Source organism: Balaenoptera ricei, chromosome 5 (genome assembly GCF_028023285.1).
Source record: "Balaenoptera ricei isolate mBalRic1 chromosome 5, mBalRic1.hap2, whole genome shotgun sequence".
NCBI lineage: Eukaryota > Metazoa > Chordata > Mammalia > Artiodactyla > Balaenopteridae > Balaenoptera > Balaenoptera ricei.
In genome coordinates, this window is record NC_082643.1 from 50489175 (window position 1) to 50511095 (window position 21921).

At 41.1% G+C, this 21921-nt stretch overlaps 1 protein-coding gene across 1 annotated transcript in view; it reads left to right on the plus strand.

The window, feature by feature from the left end:
- Positions 1-21921, plus strand: part of SCARB2 (scavenger receptor class B member 2) — a 76244-nt gene that overhangs the window by 50979 nt on the left and 3344 nt on the right. The window contains exons 6-11 of the mRNA XM_059922820.1: positions 7757-7876; positions 11610-11779; positions 14742-14860; positions 16277-16350; positions 17696-17747; positions 20893-21051. Coding sequence (XP_059778803.1) covers positions 7757-7876; positions 11610-11779; positions 14742-14860; positions 16277-16350; positions 17696-17747; positions 20893-21051 — 694 coding nt within the window. The remainder of the gene's footprint in view (positions 1-7756; positions 7877-11609; positions 11780-14741; positions 14861-16276; positions 16351-17695; positions 17748-20892; positions 21052-21921) is intronic.

Sequence of the window (21921 nt, forward strand, 5' to 3'; positions counted from 1 at the left end):
CTTCGTGGCCGTCTGTATGTCTTCTTTGGAGAAATGTCTATTTAGGTCTTCTGCCCATTTTTGGATTGGGGTGTTTGTTTCTTTAATATTGAGCTGAATGAGCTGTTTATATATTTTGGAGATTAATCCTTTGTCCGTTGATTCGTTTGCAAATATTTTCTCCCATTCTGAGGGTTGTCTTTTCATCTTGTTTATGGTTTCCTTTGCTATGCAAAAGCTTTGAAGTTTCATTAGGTCCCATTTGTTTATTTTTGTTTTTATTTCCATTACTCTAGGAGGTGGATCAAAAAAGATCTTGCTGTGATTTATGTCAAAGAGTGTTCTTCCTATGTTTTCCTCTAAGAGTTTTATAGTGTCCAGTCTTATATTTAGGTCTCTAATCCATTTTGAGTTTATTTTTGTGTATGGTGGTAGGGAGTATTCTAATTTCATTCTTTTACATGTAGCTGTCCAGTTTTCCCAGCACCACTTATTGAAGAGACTGTCTTTTCTCCATTGTATATCTTTGCCTCCTTTGTCATAGATTAGTTGACCATAGGTGCGTGGGTTAATCTCTGGGCTTTCTATCTTGTTCCATTGATCTATGTTTCTGTTTTTGTGCCAGTACCATATTGTCTTGATTACTGTAGCTTTGTAGTATAGTCTGAAGTCAGGGAGTCTGATTCCTCCAGCTCCATTTTTTTGCCTCAAGACTGCTTTGCCTATTCGGGGTCTTTTGTGTCTCCATACAAATTTTAAGATGATTTGTTCTAGCTCCGTAAAAAATGCCATTGGTAATTTGATAGGGATTGCGTTGAATCTGTAGATTGCTTTGGGTAGTATACTCATTTTCACAATGTTGATTCTTCCAATCCAAGAACATGGTATATCTCTCCATCTGTTGGTATCATCTTTAATTTCTTTCATCAGTGTCTTATAGTTTTCTGCATACAGGTCTTTTGTCTCCCTAGGTAGGTTTATTCCTAGGTATTTTATTCTTTTTGTTGCAATGGTAAATGGGAGTGTTTTCATAATTTCTCTTTCAGATTTTTCATCATTAGTGTATAGGAATGCAAGAGATTTCTGTGCATTAATTTTGTATCCTGCAACTTTACCATATTCATTAGTTCTAGCAGTTTTCTGGTGGCAGTTTTAGGATTCTCTATGTATAGTATCATGTCATCCGCAAACAGTGACAGTTTTACTTCTTCTTTTCCAATTTGTATTCCTTTTACTTCTTTTTCTTCTCTGATTGCCGTGGCTAGGACTTCCAGAACTATGTTGAAAAATAGTGGTGAGAGTGGACATCCTTGTCTCGTTCCTGATCTTAGAGGAAATGCTTTCAGTTTTTCACCATTGAGAATGATGTTTGCTGTGGGTTTGTCATATATGGCCTTTATTATGTTGAGGTAGGTTCCCTCTATGCCCACTTTCTGGAGAGTTTTTATCATAAATTGGTGTTGAATTTTGTCGAAAGCTTTTTCTGCATCTATTGAGATGATCATATGGTTTTTATTCTTCAATTTGTTAATATGGTTTATCACATTGATTGATTTGCGTATATTGAAGAATCCTTGCATCCCTGGGATAAATCCCACTTGATCGTGGTGTATGATCCTTTTAATGTGTTGTTGGATGCTGTTTGCTAGTATTTTGTTGAGGATTTTTGCATCTATATTCATCAGTGATATTGGTTTGTAATTTTCTTTTTTTGTAGTGTCTTTGTCTGATTTTGGTATCAGGGTGATGGTGGCCTCATAGAATGAGTTTGGGAGTGTTCCTTCCCCTCCAATTTTTTGGAAGAGTTTGAGAAGGATAGGTGTTAGCTCTTCTCTAAATGTTTGATAGAATTCACCTGTGAAGCCATCTGGTCCTGGACTTTTGTTTGTTGGAAGATTTCTAATCACAGTTTCAGTTTCATTCATTGTGATTGGTCTGTTCATATTTCTGTTTCTTCCTGGTTCAGTCTTGGAAGGTTATACCTTTCTAAAAATTTGTCCATGTCTTCCAGGTTGTCCATTTTATTGGCATAAAGTTGCTTGTAGTAGTCTCTTAGGGTGCTTTGTATTTCTGCGGTGTCTGTTGTAACTTCTCCTTTTTCATTTCTGATTTTATTGATTTGAGTCCTCTCCCTCTTTTTCTTGATGAGTCTGGCTAATGGCTTATCAATTTTGTTTATCTTCTCAAAGAACCAACTTTTAGTTTTATTGATCTTTGCTATTGTTTTCTTTGTTTCTATTTCATTTATTTCTGCTCTGATCTTTATGATTTCTTTCCTTCTGCTAACTTTGGGTTTTGTTTGTTCTTCTTTCTCTAGTTTCTTTAGGTGTAAGGTTAGATTGTTTACTTGAGATTTTTCTTGTTTCTTTAGGTAGGCTTGTATAGCTATAAACTTCCCTCTTAGAACTGCTTTTGCTGCATCCCATAGGTTTTGGGTCCTCGTGTTTTCATTGTCATTTGTCTCTAGGTATTTTTTTTATTTCCTCTTTGATTTCTTCAGTGATCTCTTGGTTATTTAGTAACGTATTGTTTAGCCTCCATGTGTTTGTCTTTTTTACATTTTTTTCCCTGTAATTCATTTCCAATCTCATAGCGTTGTGGTCAGAAAAGATGCTTGATATGATTTCAATTTTCTTAAATTTACTGAGGCTTGATTTGTGACCCAAGATGTGATCTATCCTGGAGAATGTTCCGTGCGCACTTGAGAAGAACGTGTAATCTGCTGTTTTTGGATGGAATGTCCTATATATATCAATTAAATCTATCTGGTCTATTGTGTCATTTAAAGCTTCTTATTTATTTTCATTTTGGATGATCTGTCCATTGGTGTAAGTGAGGTGTTAAAGTCCCCCACTATGATTGTGTTACAGTCAATTTCCTCTTTTAGAGCTGTTAGCAGTTGCCTTATGTATTGAGGTGCTCCTATGTTGGGTGCATATATATTTATAATTGTTATATCTTCTTCTTGGATTGATCCCTTGATCATTATGTAGTGTCCTTCCTTGTCTCTTGTAACATTCTTTATTTTAAAGTCTATTTTATCTGATATGAGTATAGCTACTCCAGCTTTCTTTTGATTTCCATTTGCATGGAATATCTTTTTCCATCCCCTCACTTTCAGTCTGTATGTGTCCCTAGGTCTAAAGTGGGTCTCTTGTAGACAGCATATATATGGGTCTTGTTTTTGTATCCATTCAGCCAGTCTTTTGGTTGGGGCATTTAATCCATTCACGTTTAAGGTAATTATCGATATGTATGTTCCTATGACCATTTTCTTAATTGTTTTGGGTTTGTTTTTGTAGGTCCTTTTCTTCTCTTGTGTTTCCCACTTAGAGAAGTTCCTTTAGCATTTGTTGTAGAGCTAGTTTGGTGGTGCTGAATTCTCTTAGCTTTTGCTTGTCTGCAAAGCTTTTGATTTCTCCATCAAATCTAAATGAGATCCTTGCTGGGTAGAGTAATCTTGGTTGTAGGTTCTTCCCTTTCATCACTTTAAGTATATCATGCCACTCCCTTCTGGCTTGCAGAGTTTCTGCTGAGAAATCAGCTGTTAACCTTATGGGAGTTCCCTTGTATGTTATTTGTCGTTTTTCCCTTGCTGCTTTCAATAATTTTTCTTTGTCTTTAATTTTTGCCACTTTGATTACTATGTGTCTCGGTGTGTTTCTCCTTGGGTTTATCCTGTATGGGACTCTCTGCGCTTCCTGGACTTGGGTGGCTATTTCCTTTCCCATGTTAGGGAAGTTTTCGACTATAATCTCTTCAAATATTTTCTCTGGTCCTTTCTCTCTGTCTTCACCTTCTGGGACCCCTATAATGTGAATGTTGTTGCGTTTAATGTTGTCCCAGAGGTCTCTTAAGCTGTCTTCATTTCTTTTCATTCTTTTTTCTTTAGTCTGTTCTGCAGCAGTGAATTCCACCATTCTGTCTTCCAGGTCACTTATCCGTTCTTCTGCCTCAGTTATTCTGCTATTGATTCCTTCTAGTGTAGTTTTCATTTCAGTTATTGTATTGGTCATCTGTTTGTTTGTTCTTTAATTCTTCTAGGTCTTTGTTAATCATTTCTTGCATCTTCTCAATCTTTGCCTCCATTCTTATTCCTAGGTCCTGGATCATCTTCACTATCATTATTGTGAATTCTTTTTCTGGAAGGTTGCCTATCTCTACTTCATTTAGTTGTTTTTCTAGGGTTTTTTCTTGTTCCTTCATCTGGTACATAGCCCTCTGCCTTTTCATCTTGTCTATCTTTCTGTAACTGTGGTTTTTGGTCCACAGGCTGCAGGATTGTAGTTTTTCTTGCTTCTGCTGTCTGCCCTCTGGTGGTTGAGGCTATCTAAGAGGCTTGATGGGAGGCTCTGGTGGTGGGTAGAGCTGACTGTTGCTGTGGCGGTCAGAGCTCAGTAAAACTTTAATCCACTTGACTGTTGATGGTTGGGGCTGGGTTCCCTCCCTGTTGCTTGTTTTGCCTGAGGCAACCCAACACTGGAGCCTACCTGGGCTCTTTGGTGGGGTTAATGGCAGACTCTGGGAGGGCTCACGCCAAGGAGCACTTCCCAGAACCTCCGCTGCCAGAGTCCTTGTCCCCACAGTGAAACAGAGCCACCCCCCGCCTCTGCAGGAGACCCCCCAACACCAGCAGGTAGGTCTGGTTCAGTGTCCCCCAGGGTCACTGCTCCTCCCCCTGGGTCCCGACGTGCACACTACTTTGTGTGTGCCCTCCAAGAGTGGGGTCTCTGTTTCCCCCAGTCCTGTCAAAGTCCTGCAATCAATTCCCACTAGGCTTCAAAGTCTGATTCTCTAGGAATTCCTCCTCCCGTTGCCAGACCCCCAGGTTGGGAAGCCTGACGTGGGGCTCAGAACCTTCACTCCAGTGGGTGGACTTCTGTGGTATAAGTGTTTGCCAGTCTGTGAGTCACCCACCCAGCAGTTATGGGATTAGATTTTACTCTGATTGCGCCCCTCCTACCGTCTCACTGTGGCTTCTCCTCTGCCCTTGGATGTGGGGTATCCTCCTTGGTGAAGTCCAGGGTCTTCCTGTCAATGATTGTCCAGCAGACAGTTGTGATTCTGGTGCTCTCGCAAGAGGGAGTGAGAGCACGTCCTTCTACTCTGCCATCTTGGTTAATCCACCAATAGGAGAGTTTAATCCTTTTATACATATTGTAATTACTGATACATTTACGATATAATGATATATTATTTGATATATTTAGACTTATTTCGACATTATTTTTCACCCTTAGCTGGTTTATATCTATTCTACCCTTTGATTATATTTAAATTTTTTTTCTAACAGAATCTAAAGCTATCTATTATCTCTCTTCTTCAAATGAGACAATAACTTTACCCATTTCTTAATACCCGCACCTTCTATGTTATTCTTGTCTACAACTTGTTTCACCTTCTCCGGAAGCCGAATATAAGTAAAATTTCATTATTTTTATAGTAAATAATTAAATATACCAACATATTTTATTAATTTATTATTATTTTTCCTTCTCACATCTTCCCCTTGGATTTAGTTTTCTTCTTGCTGAAGGTCATTAGTACAGTGGTTCTTAAACAGGGGCAATTTTGCTCTCTAGAGGACATTTGTTGATGCCTGGACACATTTTTGGTTGTCACAACTGGAGGTTGCTACTGGCATCTACTGGGTAGAGACCTGGGATGCTGTTAAACATCCTTCAGTGTACAGAACAGTCCCCCACAAAGAATTAATCAGGCTTAAAATGTTACTAGGTTGGGAAACACTCTATTAGTAGTTCCTTCAGTGAGGATCTGTGGGTTGTAAACTTTCTTAGACTTTGCATATTTAAAAATATCTTTATTGCACTTTCATTTGTTAATGGTTTTAGTTGGGTATAGAATTCTAGGTTGACAGTTCAAAATTATGAAGATGTTACTCCACTGGCTTTTGATATCTATCTTCTTCCTTGGCCTTTTGCAGTTTTACTGCAACATATCTAGATTTGAATTTATTTTATTTATTCTATTTGGCCCTTGGGGCATACTTTCAATCCAAGGTCTAGTATCTTTCTTAAATTTTGGAAAACTTTCAGCAATTATCTCTTAAATTATTGCTTCTCTGTTATTCACTCTATTCTCACTACCCTCCCACAAACTCCTATTAAATATTTATTGGAGCCTCTTGATACATTCTCTGTATCTTGATCCTTTAATTTTTAATCTCTCTGAGTTTATATTTGTATAAACTCCTTAGAGCAATCTTTCAGTTAGCCAGTTCTTTCCAACTACCTACAGTCTAGAGCTTATCCCTATATGGAGTTTTTCTTTCAGAAAACTTTTTTATTCTGTTTTTATTCTGAAGATTTCTATTTTTCATTCTTTGGGTCTCTCTACTCTTATCTCATTCTTTTTTGTTTTTTTTTAATAATTTGCCATTCTTTTTTACGGATGTTATTCTTTCATTTGTCTCTTTGAGGATACTAAACAACATATTTATTAGCCAGATTGTTCAATTATTTTAATTTCTTCTCAAGTGAATTCATCTTATTGTTGATTTTGTTGCCTATCTCTTAGTATAAGAGATTTAAAAAAACCCATTTTTCATTAAAAACAATGTTGACTTGCAGAATAATTATTTGGGAAGTCTGTTATCTATCTTATCCATCCATCCATTCAACCATCCATCCATCCATCCATCCTCTCACCTCTCCCTAGGTAACACTTTTGCAGTTGCCTCCATGTATCCTACCTAGGAACCCCAATACCAGTACACATGGTGGATCTCCACCTCACGATTACCCAGGGGTCATCACAGATCTCCCAAAGAGTCAGCAGGCAGCTTGACTCAGGTTCTGGTTGTGAGGCTGTGCCTGGGGCTTTCTGCCTCCGAGCAACTCAGCTTTGCTTTCTTCAGCCTCTCTCGCTGACCAGAAAATCCCTGCCCCCAGATCCCGGTTTCACACCCTTGATGGACCACTTTTAATCCTCATTAACCTCAGGAGCTAGACTTGCAGATCTTTCTCCTGGCTTCCAGACCTGCAGCCCAGTGGGCGGGCGGTTGTAGCCCTACTCACCACTTGGCAGTTATCACCTTTCATTGTCTAGGGAGATGTTCTTTTGTGTTTGAGTAGGGTGTAGACCTTTTAAATGTTCTCTTTTTTGTTCTATCAACCACTGCTCTGGAAGATGTCCTCAATTCACGAACTTAGAAGGTCACCTTGACCAGAAGTTAGAAGAATTACTATTTATTGCCTGTCCTTTCCTGTCTTTTGCATTTTATACCATTTTTCAAGGAATTAATTTTTAAAAACCCGCTATCTCAACTGTGCTCTTAGTGAGCATAAAGTTGATTCAAGGTTAAACTTTCTTGTGACCCAAAAGAAATCCTCCCTTAGCTGTTTGGAGGGGGAGACAGTTAATGCTCTGCCACAAATATTATCTCCCTGCAATATCTGTCCAGGGCTCATCTGTCCACGGGCTGGCTGTGAACAAAGCTACTGTAAATGCCAAATGGATCACTGCTTTAAGTAAGTGCATATTCCCAAACCTCTACGTGAGATACTCTGTTTTAGAGGAAGGGAAGAAAGGTTTTTGGCTGTTGCCTCTGTCAGAATTGACTGGGGATTGGGGGCCTGCTTTTCCACCTCTTGATCCAGTGCCCAACCAATACCACCCTTGTGTCTGCGTGTGAATAAGATTCTGTGGGTAGCCAGCTCCCACTTGAGTCTTGAAAAGTCCTGACCATTAAAAAAAAAAAAAAAAAGCCTAAAATCAAGTGTGACCCTCTGGACTCTTTCTTGTCTCCCAATGACAGGTCGCTTGACTGGTGGACAGCAGACGAGTGCAATATGATCAACGGAACAGACGGAGATTCTTTTCACCCATTAATCACCAAAGACGAAATCCTTTATGTCTTCCCATCTGATTTTTGCAGGTAAGAACTTGAAAAATAAGTTCTTTGACTGTAAGACCACCAGAAATGTGAGGAATATATATAGTTGCACTTACTCGGTGAGGATATGTATGCTTAGTGAGTGATCAACGATGGTGGCATATTGAGAAACAGCGAAGTTGTAGTGGTTCACAGCACTAACTCCAGAGCCCGGCTGTGTTGGTTTGAATACCAGCTCCACCACTTACAGCTGTGTGACCTTGGGAACATTATTTAACCACTCTGTGCCTAACTTTCCTCATTTGTGAAATAAGGATAGAAAGAGTTGCCTACCTTGGGAGTTGTTTCGAGGACAAACGAGTTACTTTGATAAAATACTCAGCCCAGGGCCTGTCACACTGTAAATAACATTAAATGTTAGCTGTTTGTTATTATAGTATGCTCTGTCAGGTGTGAAATTTGCCCTGGTCTTCTTCCAGTCAACAGGTGATCGCTCCATAGAAGGTAAAAAAAGCATACTGCGGTCCATGTTTCAGAGTTCATAGGTCTTTGCTGAGCTCTAACCTTCCCATTGATCCCATCTGCTCACGCGTGCCCCGCAATCTCTCCCTGTCTCCCACCTGCTGTTTCTCTCCAGACGTGCATGATGAAGTCCCCTCTGTGGCAGGAAGGCATCCTGCTCTGTGCCCTGATTCCCAGCTCCCCGTCACCACTGCTCCTTCTCCCGCCCTTCACCCTAAAACCGCTCAGCTGAGTGGCTGATCACACAGCCTCCCTTTCCTCTCCCACTCACTCCTGCAAGGCTTTTTGTGAGACTTCCCCTCCGTCAGAAGTAATCTAGTTGCCTCGGACGCTATGGAGTCAATATTCTCAAGGTCAGCTGTTCTTCTGGCTTTCGTATCTCACACCATTGACACCTCCTCAGTCAGCCCTGCCAGAATCACTATAAACCTGCCTCTTCTCTTGCACTGAATCAGTCACCAAGTGGTATCCATCCTCCTCAGAAAGAGCTCTCCTTTCACTCGATCCCTGCTCTCTGTGCCACGGTGCAGACCCTTTCCAGCTTTCACGTGGAATATCTCAGTCACCTTCCATCCAGCTGCTCTCTTCAGTCAATATTTGTGAAAGGACTGAAGGAAGAGAAAATATGTTTGAGTGCAATGGGTGAGACAAAGAAACTTCAGAGGGTAGTAGGAGGCTTATTAAAGACATGGCACAGAGGAAACTCATTCTTGTTTGGTACCACTACTTCTGAAGAGCCACTTGGCAATGCTTAGTAAAGCCAAAGACGTGCAAACCCCATGATTCCGCACTTCTCTCCTATGAAGGTTCCCTGACCTGAAGAACTCGTGTACATACATGAAGGAGATTTATACAGAAAAGTTCACTGCAACATGGATTGTAGTTAGGAAAAATTGGAAGTGTCAACGGAAATAATAAACAATCTATAATAGGAATAGAAAAGAGTTTTATTTGAGCCAAACTGAGGACTGTAGCCTAGGAGACACTGATTCAAGGAGCACTTGAATTGTGTTTTATCAGACTACAAAATGGGGGAGACGTACAAAGGCAAAAACCTCAAGGTTGCAGTTAGTTACATGAGTTGTTTATCAAGAATTATAACTGGAGCTGGCAAGAAGTAAGAGTGCTTGTTAAGCAAGGATTGGTTGGGATCTGAAATGGTTGCATAGTTACAAGGGGAGACCTTGAGACCATAAGGTTGCAGCTGGCCACACCTAGCAGATACTGTTTTGAGAATGGCTAGTGGTGTCCTTGAGTTTGATGCAGTTCAGAAAATTCAAGTTCTCAGTGATGCAGGAATGTGTCTGAAACCACATCCGCCATGGCCACCCGGCTCCATCCTGAATGTGTGACCCACAGTTACTCCATTTTGATTTTTAAACGCATTCTTTTCTTTAATGGTTAAAGCAGATGTACAAGGCGTGTTTGACAGGCTATAAGAGAGGCTGTTCTCGTTAGCATAAAGTTTAAGTTAAATCATGTGTAAGCCAGAATAACTTCCCCATATCTCGATATGTGAAAATTTCTTCCATCCAAAGCAATCTAAGTGCCTGTAAAAAGGAGAATATAAATAAATAATGGGGCTTACCTGGTGGCGCAGTGGTTAGGATTCTGCCTGCCAGTGCAGGGGACATGGGTTCGAGCCCTGGTCCGGGAAGATCCCACATGCCACGGAGCAACTAAGCCCGTGCACCACAACTACTGAACCTGCACTCTGGAGCTTGTGAGCCACAACTAATGAAGCCTGAGCTCTATAGCCGCGAGCCACAGCTACTGAGCCCACGCGCTGCAACTGCTGAAGCCCGCGTACCTAGAGCCCGTGCTCCACAACAAGAGAAGCCACCACAGTGAGAAGCCCACACCCCGCAATGAAGAGCAGCCCCCGCTCGCCGCAACAAGAAGAAAGCCGGCGTGCAGCAACGAAGACCCATCACAGCCAAAAACTAAAGCAAACAAACAAAAAGTTTAAAAATAAATAAATAAATAAATAAATAATGGGGTATTTGTTTGATAGAATATCATATTAAAAGTAAAATATAACAACCAGAGCCATGTACATTAATGCAATAAATCTTAAAAATATAATGTTGAAGGAAGAAGCAAATTGTAAAAGAGAATATGGTATACTGTTTATATAACATGTAGAAATAACAAACAATGCCACAAGTTGTTTATGAATATGCACGTAGGTGAAAGTATAAAGACCTGCATGGGAATGATAAACCCCAAATTCAGGATAGCGGTTACCTCTGGGGATGCAGAGGACCAGAATCAGGAGGAGTGTTACGCAGAGAGCGTCGGTTGTATCTGTAAAATATACATTTTATTTATCTAAGTGGTATTTGTTATAAAAGGTACTTACTATAGTATTTTCTCTGTTTTTCTGTTTGCTTAAAATTTTCATGAAAAAATGCTATGGGGTGGGATGTGCAGTGGAAGGCAACTCCTGTTAGTCACAACCCAGCGAGAGATGTGTCCCACCTGTGCTTCAGAGATGAAAAAGTGAGGCCCCAAAAGCAGTTGCCCTCAGCCTTCAGACGCCTTCAGATGCAGGGCTGAAGGATCAGTTACCACAGTGTATGTGAAAAGTGCCTTGGCTGTCACTCAGGTGCTGTGCAAATAGAAGGGTGGTTAGTATCATAAGGGACACTGTTTGAAACTCTGTAACCACTGAAGGCAGAATGATGTTGAACACCGTTGAAATAAGTGACCTAGGCAAAATATGGAAACTATTTTTGTTTGGGGGAAATGGGTATCAAAATATATATTCTAACCAAGGATCTGTCTAATGGGGCACTCTTCCAGGCCTTCAGAATCTACCGGGCCACACCCTTTGCCACCTCTTCTGCTTTTGCTTTGCCTCTGCCTCACCCTGTCTTCCTTTGCTTTGCTTCTGCTTCACGCATACTGGCATGTGTCCATGCTAGTCTAGACGACTCCTTTCTTTCAGCACAAATATCCATTCTAACTCATTTTCTTGATTTTCTACCACACATTATGTTTTTTTCTAAGCCTTGTTAAGATGTTAGCATAGCTGCTGCCTCTTAAACATCTTTCATTATAATCTGTCTCCTACTTTATTACGCATTGAATGGGTTGAGCTCCTTTCAAGCTTTCTTTTGCCTCTTTGTTTTCCACTTATCCTGTAAGCTTTTAGCCACGTTATACCCAAGAACGGCTGGCTAACTCACTGATACGGGCAGATCGTGCTGATGGGAGCTCACCTTGACTTTTTATTCTTACTTCCTAACAGGTCAGTATATATAACTTTCAGTGACTTTGAGAGCGTACAGGGACTGCCTGCCTTGAGGTATAAGGTGCCTGCAGAAATATTAGCCAATACCTCAGACAACGCGGGCTTCTGTATACCTAAAGGAAACTGCCTGGGCTCAGGAGTTTTGAATGTCAGCGTCTGCAAGAACGGTAAGAACTCAGAGAGGGGACGTGGGCAGGGGGGTCTGGATGCAGGATTGGTGTTCTTCAACAAAGAATGTTGTCAGCCCAATAGAAAGAGCGATTTTGACCTTTCAAGAATAACGTTTTGTCAGAAACAGACTCACAGACATAGAAAACAGACTTATGGTTACCAAGGGGGAAAGCAGAGGGTATAAATTAGGAGTTTGGGATTAGCAGATACAAATTACTATATATAAAATAAAATAGAACAAGGTCCTACTGTGTAGCACAGGGAACTATATTCAATATCTTGTAATAACTTATAAAGGAAGAGAATCTGAAAAAGAATATATATATATATATATATATATATATATATATATATATATATATATAACTGAATCACTTTGCTGTACACCAGAAACGAACACAGCATTGTAAATCAACTGCAATTAAAAAAAAAAGTTTTGTAACATGGCTATAGCATAGTTTTTTTTTTTTTTAAAAAAAGCATTGGCTTTCCTGTAATGATTTTTATTCCTAGATTGCCATGTTATGTTTTTTCTGGGCAATAGTTTAAGAGTTTGTTTTTTTTTTTCTTGAAACCAATCCAGGGCCAGGGTTTCTTAATGTCTGAGCTAATCTGCTCCTTTCCGTGAATGAGGTGGAATGATCAGGGGTGCAGCTGACAGAAGCATTTTTTTTCATCACGAGGACTAGTTTTTGCAATCATATGCTGCATAATATTCACAATAGCCTTGCTAGATAGACAGCCAGTAGCCTCTTTTCATAATTGTGGAAACCAGGGCTCAGAGAAGGAACAGGATTTTTATAAAATCCTTACCTCTGAGCAAATTCCTGCTAGAACTTAGGGTCTTCTCATACTTGTACTGTGATCTTTCTTAGGCTACAATTCTTGTTTAAAGTTTCTCTTGAGAAACTTTGTAACTCCTTTCTCTTGATTAAAGTTGTACTTTTTTCCTGAATAATGTGCTAACTTTTGCCCCCTTGGTCCATTTGGTTTGAAAATCTCCTTTTAGGATAACCCTCCCTTTCCTTGTCTGATGGGGTCATGGCTCCCAAGCCTGGCTTTGCATCGGAACTATCTGGAGAATCATTAAAAACATCTGTCCCAGGGCGCACCTGCTAGCACCCCCGTATCTGTAGTTTTAATGAGCTTCAGGTGATTCTCATGAAGGTGGTACCTGCGAGATTGGGAACCACTGTTCTGGGGAACACACACCCCTGACCTAGAGATCAGACCTCTCCTGCTGGCTCACTGGGGGATGGTCCTGAAATGGCACCTGCCCGCTCAACCCCTGTTTCTGTGGCTCAAGGCACACATGTAGACACATTTTTCTTGTTGTTTTGTTAACAGTCTGCTTCCTCAAGAAGTTGACGTCAGAACCAACAGAAGGATTCTACTTTGCAACAGTCATACCTCTTGCTATAATCCTTTTCCTCTTGCCTGTCCTGTGTTCCCAATTGCGGACTGAAATATTACCCTTCAGGACTATCCTCAAGTGTTTTGCATTCCCCAGGGGAACATTCTGGCTAGTGGGATGAGTGAGCGTTCTGGAGTCAGGGGGATCTGGGATTGAATTCTGTTTGTTAGCAAATTGGCCACGTTGCTGAAGGAGGGTTCCAGACAGCAGTTTTCTCATCTGTAAAATGGGGGTGATTATAACTTCCTTGGAGGGTTGTGTGAAGGTTAGAGATAATGTATGTAAAACACTCAGGACAGTGTCTGGCTTTATTAAGTCCTTAACAGATCTTTAAAAATACATTTTAAAGGTCAGTGTAGGAAATTCCCTGGTGGTCCAGTGGTTAGGACTCTGCCCACTCACTGCTGAGGGCCTGGGTTCGATCCCTGGTCAGGGAGCTAAGATCCCACAAGCCACATGGTGTGGCAAAAAAAATAAATAAATAAAGGTCAGTGTAGGTCACAAAGAAGGAAATCGTGTCTTTGTGAAACTGTGTAGCAACAGAGCGCAGAACTATGTGTGTGACAAGTGAGGTGTCTGAGCCGTGGGCTGGAGGATATGTGAGCAGACTTAAACTACTTGCCGTTAAGCTACTTTCTCCCAAAATGTATTTTCCTGGCAGCAGTTATTGAGTCCCTCTCCTCTTTTCAAGAGCAAAATCTATCAATAGAATAGGTTTCCTTTAATAACTTGCTTCTCTATTTGTTCCTTAAAATGAATAGGAAATATTTTTTTTTTAAAAAGGAAGGAAAAAAAAACACAGTGTCTTCCTGTGGGCAGACCTTGATCTAGTCAGAGACTGCAGATGGGGGGACCAGGCAAAGTCTTAAAAAAATTCTGCGTTGGGAATTCCCTGGCGGTCCAGTGGTTAGGGCTCCGCGCGTTCACAGCTGAGGGCCAGGGTTCAATCCCTGGTCGGGGAACTAAGATGCCGCAAGGTGCCTATTTTGGGTAAAACATAAACCGAAAAGCAGAAAAATAAGGGGGAAAAAAGTCCATTTACTGGTAGAGAATTACAGTTGAAACAAGTGCTTTAAAATGAGCCGTCCCTTATTCGATCAGAATTCTGCCTCCATCGCCTGAAAGCTGGATGTCTTGGGGAAATTTTATAACTTCTCTGAACCTCCCTTTCCTCAAATGCAAAAGGAAGGAAATAGTTCTAACTTCATAGGACTGCTGGGAGCGTTAATTAAATTAATGTGTGTAAAGCATTTGTCTATTATAGGTTCAGCAAATGTTTGTTGAAGAATAAATGATTTAGCCAGGACTTCATTATCATATTATGATATAAAATAATGTAGGGGTAAATGAGATGTCAGCAGATGAAGTATAAATCCCAAGCTAGGAGATGTAGAATATACTTTTAGCCTGCCCCTCTCCCCGACCCAACTTTTCTGTGTATAGCTTTCCCCCCACTGAGGAACTGGATTTGTGGTCAGGAACTTTATATTCATCTTAGACTTTTAAGAACCTCACCATTCATTTCTGTTTTCCTCAAAATGCAGGTGCACCTATCATTATGTCTTTCCCACACTTCTACCAAGCAGATGAGAAGTTTGTTTCTGCCATAGAAGGGATGCACCCAAATAAGGAATATCATGAGACATTTGTGGACATTAATCCTGTGAGTACACACGTCTTCTTGGTTGAAAAACATACATTTTATTCTGTCTATACGGTGTTCACCAGCTTAGCCCTGGGTACTCTTGAGAAGTGTATTGTCTTCCTTTTGTTCACATATTCAAGTGGAGGGAGCTCAGCTCAGTGTGATGTGATGCAGAGTGTCATAGCCCTGTAATTAGAAGGCTGAGTTGTATGGAGCTAATACACAGAAATATCGGCAAACCCACTTTAACAAAAAAGCAACAGTGAAAGTCCCATCATTGGAAACAACTGGAATCGGACCCAGGTAACCTGGTCAGTCTTCTGTTGCCAAAAGACCGGACCTGAACATACACACATTCCTCTCACTGGGCCACAGATCAGCAGGGTGAAGACATTCCTCTGTTTACTCGCTGCCAGGAAGGTTTTGGTTGAAATTTAAATGTGTATATATTAGCTTCAGTCACTTTTGGCAAAACTCTTTATACAGGTGCTTTTGAGAGTTATTATATGACATCATTAATTTAAAAAGCATCAAATATATACATTCTCTAATCCCATATTCATAGAGGAGGAAACCTGAAAACCATGTTGAAAGGCTGTGAATATCATTTCACAATGTGAGAACCTTTTACTGTAGGGACTGAATTAAAGGTGAGATATCTTCATTCTTGGGATTTTGAACACATGCATGGGACAGTCACAGAAGAGCCAGCACATTCTTTGAGTACAGCAACTTATGGGCATTTCACTCTTAGCTACACTCATTGCATTTATATTTGAGAAATCGGTGCTCTTATCGTTTTGTGAATAAGGTCAGGTGTGGTTTTCTCCCTTTTCTCTCTTAGCCATCAGTCAGTTCCCTTTCAGTAGCCAAACCGCTTGTCACCAGGGTGAGGCACAGCCCCACCTGCTTGGTGCAAAAGGTGGTGTGGCCATGGGTGGACAATACTGCGTCTGTCCTCCGGGCTCTGTTGGGTGGGCCTGGCCATACGTGGGCACCATTCTCTGGCTGTGACCACGTCCTCCTTGTAGCACTCTGGCCCTCCGCCTGGATACCCAGACCCGACAAGGGTATCTGCTGGATCTCCTTCCTGCCCGGGTCCTCTAGGGCTTTGCTATTCAGAGTGACAGCATCCTGCCCAATCTCAGGCCCCACCCCAGACCTACCAAATCAGAATCTGCATTTTAATAAGGTGCCCAAGGACTCGCATGCATAGTAAAGTGTGAGAAACATTGGTCTACCAGGCACCTAACACAATCCACAGTTCTCATTCTGGCCTGGGGAACAGTTTTCCCTTGTCCCACTCTGCCTAGCAAATGTGGCAGTGGCCGCCCTGTTTATCAGAACCACACAGAAATGGTGCTCTATTGACAAAAACTGTGTGTGTGGTTTTAATAAATCCTAATGTCTTCTTTCTACTTCTCTGATTCACAGTTGACTGGAATCATCCTGAGAGCAGCCAAGAGGTTCCAAATCAACGTTTATGTCAAAAAATTAGATGACTTTATGTAAGTTTTGCTTGTTTCTGCAGAGGCAGAGGGTGGTTTTGCTACATTGACTTTCTGGTGGGGTTGATGTCGAGAGGGGTACAGCCCACTTCTAAGTCTGTTCACACTGCCCTTCAGGGATGAGGCACGATCAACATTGTCATGGGCAGCCTCGGTCTTGGAATTTACTTATTTTATTTAACCAAACACTTATAGAATGCTTTCCATGGGTCAGCCATTATTCTAAGTAGTTTACATACATTAACTCATTTCTTCCTCACAATAACCCTGTATTACCCCGTTTTACAGACGAGGAAACTGAGACACAGAGTCTGCTCTTATCCACTCTGCTTTCCCTCACCAGGACTCTGGCTGCCTCCCTCCCCTCCCTTTCTTTCCACTGCTCCCACCCAGGCCAGCCACAAGCCCTCCTGTGGATGGTTAAATACTCTCTGGAGTCCAGTGTACCCACACTCTATCTACTTAATTAGGATTCTTGAGTATAATCTGCTCAGACTTTTCAGTGGAAATTGAGAAAATGATTTCATTCAATGTTGAATGAAAAAACAGAATGCAAAACTGTAATACATATCTATAATATATCTATATTTATCAAATCTTTCTGTCTGCCTGTCTATCATTCAAACTTGGTTGGCTCCCCCCATAAAATTTGCCAGGTTTAAGCACATGTGTTAGGGATATTTCTAGGAAGCAAATGTGATTTGTAAGGATGCATTTTGTGTGTGTATTTCTGAGGGCGTATAATTTAGTAGTTACAATCTAGAGCCTTAGAATCAGAGTGGAATTCCAATCCTAGCTCCACCACTTCCTTGTGGTGGTCCTGGGCAAATTACTCTGAGCCACCATCTCCTGGTCTTAAACCTGGGACAGTAATACCTACTGCATGGGACTACCATGAGAATTAAGTGAGATAATGTTCCCAAGACACCTGGTACAGAGCTGGTGCATAGTAAATGCTCAGTAAGTGATTGCTCCAGGCTCTTGTAAAGACAATACTGATTAGCCTGATTATAAAACATTCTGAGAAATGACAGTATTGTTCTGCTGGAACCTCCCCTCCAGTAACTCTTGGGAGTATAGTAATCATTTTGATGAATTTACTTTTGGCATCTTGTGTTTTGGTTAAAAACACTTTACATAAATATGCAACACTTTGAATTGCTAGACTGTTTGTGATCTAACTGCTGATTATTATGTGTTTGCAAATATAATAAGAGGTCTGCATAAATTCCAGGTAATTTAATGAAATAACTGGGCTGGTATTTTCATATAAACTTGTCTCACCAGGCCAGTGTGCCATCATTATGAGGATGTCTAAAAATAGTCTCTTTTTTTGTGTTTGTAGTGAAACGGGAAATATTAGAACCCTGGTTTTCCCAGTGATGTATATCAATGAGGTAAGTCATGGAGGGGAGCCACGGGTACATTTTACCTGTGGAAGCTTGGGGAACTTCCTACTTCTGCTGCTGTAGCTATGTGTAATTTAAGATGTGAGAAAGGGGCAAAGGTGATTTTTTAAAACCTGTTTGTCCTCAGAAAATTTCTGTTTATATGTTTACATGAATCTTCCTGTGTCTGAGATTTGAAAACAACAGAAAGAAATTTCCCTTGTCAAGAACGTTATTTGGGTGAAACTTCTTTCTGGGAAGCTGGTTATGTAAGAAACAAAATGCAGAGGTAATTAGTTTACCGTTCATTAGTTGAGGAGATAAAGAGAGTAAAAAAGAGCGTGAGGTGGTTGAGAAATGATTAAATAAAATGTGATACATGCCCATTAATTGCAGTGATACGTGGTTGCCTTATCCTTCATCATAGCACAGAGTCTTTTCTACTTTCTGCTTCCTGTCTTAGTTCAAACAAAAGGAGTTTCTCTTTAGAAATATTTCTTTCACAGTGTACCCACAGAAATATTATCCCTAATTGTTAGGCATAAATTGAAGTTTTGTAAAGCATATTCTGAAAGCTCATAAAACATCCACTATTTAAGACACCTGTGATAAATTCTTTTCTGAATCACATATCACATTTACTGTAGTTATATCTCCTCAATTTCCCTTCTCTCTTTCACCCAGTTTTGAGGGGAAAATTGCAGAATTGTCCCCCTCAAATTCATGATCCGCTGGCTTCCATTGTTAACAGCAGCAGTTTTTAAAGTTTTATGATTTTTCTCTCTTCCCTAAAAATATTTGTTCTTTGTAGAAGATTTAGTAACAAAGATTAGCAAGAAAAGGGAAAATTCAAATGACTTCTCACAAAACCTGAGCCAGACTGATAAGTTTTTTTTTTTTTTTAATTAATTAATTAGTTTATTTTTGGCTGCGTTGGGTCTTCGTTGCTGCGCGGGCTTTCTCTAGTTGCAGTGAGCGGGGACTACTCTTTGTTGCGGTGCGCGGGCTTCTCCTTGCGGTGGCTTCTCTTGTTGTGGAGCACAGGCTCTAGGCGCGTGGGCTTCAGTAGTTGTGGCACGCAGGCTCAGTAGTTGTGGCTCACGGCCTTCAGAGCACAGGCTCAGTAGTTGTGGCGCATGGGTTAGTTGCTCCGCCGGCATGTAGGATCTTCCCGGACCAGGGCTCGAACCTGTGTCCCCTGCACTGGCAGGCGGATTCTTAACCACTGAGCCACCAGGGAAGCCCCTGATAAATTGTTTTGTTTTGTTTTGTTTTTGCTTTTTAATTATTATTTATTTATTTATTTATTTTTGGCTGTGTTGGGTCTTCGTTTCTGTGCGAGGGCTTTTTCTAGTTGCGGCAAGTGGGGGCCACTCTTCATTGCGGTGCGCGGGCCTCTCACTGTCGCGGCCTCTCTTCTTGTGGAGCACAAGCTCCAGACGCGCAGGCTCAGTAGTTGTGGCTCACAGGCCTAGTTGCTCCGCGGCATGTGGGATCTTCCCAGACCAGGGCTCGAACCCGTGTCCCCTGCGTCGGCAGGCAGATTTTCAATCACTGCGCCACCAGGGAAGCCCCTGATAAATTGTTTTTAACTTGCTTTATTTTCCTCAACAATATGTTGTAAAAATTTTTTTTCCAAAACAACTTTGTAAAAAATAATTTGATGTTTCACATTTTGTAAAAGTAACGTGCCCTTTATAGAACTCGGGAAATTAAAAATAGTATTTAAAAAGTGAACTGCTTGATAAGCAAGCCCATCCCTCAGAGAAAAGTGCAATTGACATCTGCTTATGTTGCCTCAGCATTTTTCTGGTCTTGATATTACACAGTTGAGACCATACAATAGATACAGTTTTATATCGTTTTTCAACTTAGCATTGTACTGGTAGCCACACTGATAAACTTTTGAAGGGTTTGTGATTACAGTTCTAAGACAAGGCTTTTATTGTTTCATAGGAAGAATTCAGGCAATATTTACCATTTATAGGACCTATTTGCAGTTGCTCCTGGGTCATTACGGTTATTGTTTGTGGGGAGAGCCATGGAAGGAGGGCTTTTTGAAAGTGTGGAAGGGCCCTGTTCTGCCAGCTTACGTTCATTGTTGCACCATATTTGAAGTCCCCTCCACCTTAACTTCTGCTTTGACTTTTTGTTAAAGACTAGATTGAGTCCAGGGAATGATGGAGTGAAACCTCGTGCTTTTACTCCCTCCCAGAAGAACTTGACTTTTCTCTTCTCTAGAAAAGGAAAACATTAGACCTGGAAGTGACCTTGGAGACTGCTCTCCCACCCCTTTTTTTCCAGAGGAGGAGACTCTGACCATGATGGGCCTTCATCTGCAAATTGAGCCTAAATTAAGTCCCAAGTCCCAGTTGTTGCTAATAATTTTTATAGAATTAAGCTCTTCAGATGCCTCACAGTTTAAGGTGATAATACTTTTGCCCTTAGTTATCTGGAATTCTGGTTAGCCTCAAGACTTCCCTGAACACTTTCTGTCTAGACCTCTGGTCCCGATCAGTATAGATCCAACCAAGAGAGAAATGATGCTTTCCACATGCCCTTGTTGGAATATTGCATTCATTCATTCATTCATTCATCTAATCAAGTGACATTAATTGAGCACCTCCTGTATTTCAGGCGCTATACCCAGTGTTTAGTTGACTGAAATAAAAGTCTTGCCTTCAGGAACCTCACAGTCAGGAGGAGACAAACAAGTAAACAGACAGTTATAATGCAGAATGTGGAGACAGTGATGGAAGATTTTAGAATGTGAGATGGAAGCGCAGAAAAGGGGCCTTGAACCGGGCCAAAGGAGACTTCTGGAAGGAAGTTATGCTGAGTTGGATTTTGAAGGGTGACATGGAGTTGTCTGATACAAAAGAAAAGCTGATATTATCTCAGTATTTCTGAATACTTTCCCCCTTCCTTTTCCCACCAATTTTGAGTAAAACATGTCTTCAGGAGAAAAGAGACGTCAATGAATAAGTGCCCCCTCTGGTTATTCTAACTTATAAAAGGATTTTCAGTATCTCTGGTTTTCGAACAGGAGGACATACCCAAATTGTGTTTAATGGTTTGGAAGAAAGAGCAAAAAACTTTACACCCTGGATATTTAGTAATCAAGGGAATACTGTTTTCTTGCCCCTCCCCCCAGAGTGTTCTCATTGATAAAGAGACTGCAAGTCGACTGAAGTCTGTGATTAACACTACTCTGATTATCACCAACATACCCTACATTATCATGGCGCTGGGTGTGTTCTTTGGTCTGATCTTCACCTGGCTTGCGTGCAGAGGACGGGGATCCATGGATGAGGTGAGCAGTGGCTGGAGCAATGTCTCCTTTACCGAATAACATTCCCTGAGGACTTCAGCTGTGCTTCATGGAAGGGCTGGCTGTCAGCTGGCTTATTAGGGTGGATTCTGAGGTTTTATGCTGGGCACAGTGATTTCATGGTTATATTACTGCTGGGCCAAATGAGAGGCAAGGGAAGTGTGTCACAGGTGGAGGGGTGATAGAATGGTATCTTTCAGTATTTCAGGCTTTCTTGGTGGGAATGGAACCCCTGGGAGAACGCATTATGTCTTTGAAAATAACCTGAAAAAAAAGAGGAAGAATATAAAACAGCTAAGCACCCGGGCTTTGGTGTCAGACTGCCCAGGTTCAAATCCCAGTTTGACCACTTAATAGCTGTGTGACCCCAGAAACTGTGCCTTGGTTTCTCTATCTGTAAAGTGGGATGATAATTGAGCCTCGCTTAGGAGTTTTTTGTGAGGATTTGATGATATTTTAAACATAAAGCACTTGGCCCAGTGTAAGCATTTAGTAAGAGCTCAATAAATATTAGTTATATGACAAAATAGCTCCATAATTATAGAGCAAGGCAGCCAGAGATCTGCTTGGAAAGAATCCCTGGTTTATCAGAAGATACCTACCACTGAGTCGTCATTGCATAATAAATGATGGGCACAGGGGAGTAGTTCCTCTCCTGGAGGGGTGGGAACAGCCCCAAATGGGTGGGATAAGTGGTTAGATTGGCTTCCCTAAGTGACCAGCAGGCCAACCCAGGGGTCTTAACACCTTCAATGAGCCCTTCTTAAATTCTCACCAGCCTCTCTGTTTGCAACAAAGCCTTTTTTTTTTTTTTTCCTCTCTTCACTGCCTCCATTACGTGTCTGAGGCAAA